We start from the raw sequence: 3,409 nt of genomic DNA on the forward strand, positions 1-3,409 counted from the left end.
ACTCTGGAAGCCACCACAGTGGTTTCAGTCTTCTCTTCTTCCTCTTATTAACCATTTTTTTCATATTTAATTATAGATAGAAACTCATTACTTAAGATGAATAAAAAGTGGTGGGTATTGTGGAGGTGCTTTGTTTCCATTTAGAGGAGGCTGGTTGAGCTGTTCACCGTCAGATCCTCCCCTCGACCTCCACTCTCACCTCTGCCTCCAGAGGGCCTGCAGCATCTCCTCCAGCACTTGGCAAGTAATGTCTCAGCACTGAGCACATTGCTGACGGTGCATTCTGAGCCCTAGAATCTCGGGGCCCAGAGAGATCTTAGCATGTACATGGGTCTACCCCATCCCCTTCCTGCAGTGCAGAGTACTTGTTATGTTATGGAATTCCTCAGGGGACAGGAGAGGAGGGTTCCGGCTCAGTGAAACACCTGGCAGCAGATGGATCACTTCATTCTTGTCTCACTTACATGGTTCTCTGTGGCCTTATCTCACTTTCCTAACTAGTTTAGGGCTAGGACTGTCTTCTACAGCCCCACAACTCCCACACAAAGCAAGTCAATCAATTAACTCTTAACTGAAGGCCTGACTGATAGCAAAAATTCAAGGTCACTTGAAATGTCAGGGTCCCTGGGTTGCTTAGCTCCAGAGAACATCATTTAAATTGTGTCCTATGGTTGTGCAAGTAGCAACCTTGTAAAGTTTGCAAGGTTTAGACTGCACTGTGTTTTCCAACTGAGAAAAACTATTAACACATTCTTTGCTGGTACAAAAAAATACTTCACCCCCTTATCTTCCAATAGGAGGCAACAACCAGAGTTAAGTTTTTTCAACCTCCTGAGGAATACTGTCTGCTAGGGAGTGTGTATGGATGTGTGGACGTGTGTGTGTGCACGTATGCGTGATGTGTGCTAGTAGATCTGCTGTGCTAGGAACCCATTTGGAACACAGGCTGTCCCTGAGTTACAAACATCTGACTTATGTACAAGTCACACTTATAAATGGAGGCTATTACATTAAGTCCTCAAGTTACAAATATCTGACTAACTGAAGACTCACACTTACCAGTGGAGGCTATTACAGGTAATAGGTAAATGTACCTATTCCAACTTAAATACAAATTCAACTTAGGGGCAGACCTGCAGAGCCAGGTCAGGTTTGTGACCTGGGGACTGCCTTAGTTCAGGCATCTTAAGCTGGTTTTCAAGAGGTTACTGTGTTTGTGTTCTTCCTAGACTTTCCCACTAAATAGACTCTTTGGTTTGAATGATGCCTTAGCGCTCCTGGCTTAGTAAAGCATCCCACAGAATGACTACAGGTACCCAGCCTGTGCCCCTAACTCACCAGATGAACAAAGGCACTCCTCATGGTTACATGGTTTTTTATCTTGGCAAAGTTGGGGAAATGCAGAGGAAGGAGGGAGGGAGCAAAGAGGTTCTCTTAAGAAAACCCCCTTTGCTGTTGTGAATTTCAAAGTAATGGGTCTTTGTGTTTTCTCCTCTCTACCCAGGAAACCAAGTGCTGCCTCCTGGAGCTGCTCTCGGAAATGGGCTCACACCAGAGGCAGCCAGAGACCTCGGCCTTCCCGTGGGGACTGCAGTGGCAGCTTCACTCATTGATGCCCATGCGGGAGGACTAGGTAACTCCTCAGTCCCTGTCTGTGGTGCTCAAATGCTGTAGTCCCCAGAACCTGACACAGGCCTTTCCTGTCTTCAAAGCAAAAGTCAAGGACTAGAGCTTCAAGATACAATAATGAAAAGCCTTTTACAGTTAGGCATTTGGACAGAATTAATTGAACTTTTCATGAAATATAGAACTTATAGTTTTATTAATTTCTTCATAGATAATGGCAAAATATATTTGAATGAATGTCTGGATGGTTCTTTTCTGTACTGAAAATTTGGAAAAGGTACATGAATTTCTAACTGGTGTACTTACCTATGCTATTTTCTTCTAGTGGTTCTCCAAAACTCTTGTAAGTCTAATAGATTTATTGCCATCATGTATTTGGCTGTGTCCTATATTCATTTGGTTATAGTCTTTATTTCATCCCCTGCATAACCCTCAAGCCTGTCACTCATGTATGCATTTGTTCATCATATACCAGTTGAACATTACAACGGTCAGGCCTGGTACCAGGAGACAGTGAATTTAAAACAAAACAAAAGAAAAACAAAGCCTCTTCCCCGAATTTTCATGGAAAAATTGCACAGTGAAACAAAGAATTCCAGTAAGGTTGGGTATGTATCTTCTTCATCCTCACTGCAGTTTTTCTCCCTTTTTTTGGTAGTTGATTCTCAGTAGCTCTCATTTCAACTCTAACCATATATTTTTTCCTAGCTTTTCATTCTAACAATGTTTTGTTTAACACTGTGGTTCATAATAATTCATGACATCAATTCAGCAGGACATGACTGCTGAATTGTGGAATAGAATAGAACAGGCAGGAAGACCGAGCGCATACTGCACATCCCAAGGGTCGGCCCTGCTTTGCCCGGCTGTGCTCCCGTTTTCCGTGGATGTTCGTGTGTCTACACACCTTGATGACAGGTAGTTTCTTACTGTGGATCATGATCAAAAGCCTTAAGGATATTCCAGTTCATACTTCATCCCGCAGCCAGGAGATGCTCACTCGCTCACGCCTCCAGCACCGTGTCCACGCAGTTACTCCTGTCAGGTGTGCTCTGCCCAGAGTGACTGGTCCTCCGCTTCCCCAGCCGCTTGCTTCTCTAACCTAAAGATTCATATCGCATGCTTTTCTTCTCTGCATTGCCCTCTATAGGACACTTAGACATAATCTAAAAGCTCTCCAAATTGTTCTTCTTTCAGCAATCTATTTCAAGAAATTATCACATTGTGCTATAATTTCTGCCTGTCTTTTCCACTAGACTGTGAATCCCCTGAAGGGAGGAATGTTATACGCACCTATTATTTTTCTCGTATCTCTTATGCCAAGCCCTGTGTCTGGTTCTTATAGGTGCTTGATGAATTGATTCATTTAATAATGAATAAAGTCACGTTGAGGCAAGGTTAAAGTGAACTGGCCTTACCCTGTAGAATAAAGGGCAATCTGTTTCCTTATTCTGCAGAATACTAAGCAGTGTCTTGTTCTTCGGCATAGTACAAGGACTTGTAGACACGGGATGGCCTATGCCAAGAGCGTCAGTCCTGCTCATCTTTCTGTCCTCAGGATGTAACATGGTACCTGAGAATTAGTAAACAACTGATGACCTGTGGGTTGGTTGAATGGTCTGTAATGTAGTTCTGATTACAGGCAAAGATGTTTTTCTCCAAATACCTTCATTGCAAGCAATGTGTGGTTTTGATTAGAATGTCATGATTTGGGATTTTAATTAGACTTACAGAGAGAGCGCTTGAGGTCTAGACAGATGGGAGTATCCTTATTTCCTAGCAA

At 43.1% G+C, this 3,409-nt stretch overlaps 1 protein-coding gene across 5 annotated transcripts in view; it reads left to right on the forward strand.

Annotated features, from left to right (window-relative positions):
* Nucleotides 1-3,409, forward strand: part of FGGY (FGGY carbohydrate kinase domain containing) — a 417,013-nt gene that overhangs the window by 205,847 nt on the left and 207,757 nt on the right. For all 5 annotated transcript variants that reach the window (XM_023515082.1, XM_012807209.2, XM_023515085.1 and 2 more), the window contains exon 7: nt 1,505-1,633. In XM_023515082.1, the coding sequence (XP_023370850.1) occupies nt 1,505-1,633 (129 nt within the window). The remainder of the gene's footprint in view (nt 1-1,504; nt 1,634-3,409) is intronic.

The sequence above is a fragment of the Otolemur garnettii genome, unplaced genomic scaffold (genome assembly GCF_000181295.1).
Source record: "Otolemur garnettii isolate 467f Iridium unplaced genomic scaffold, OtoGar3 scaffold00066, whole genome shotgun sequence".
NCBI classification, from domain to species: Eukaryota; Metazoa; Chordata; class Mammalia; order Primates; family Galagidae; genus Otolemur; species Otolemur garnettii.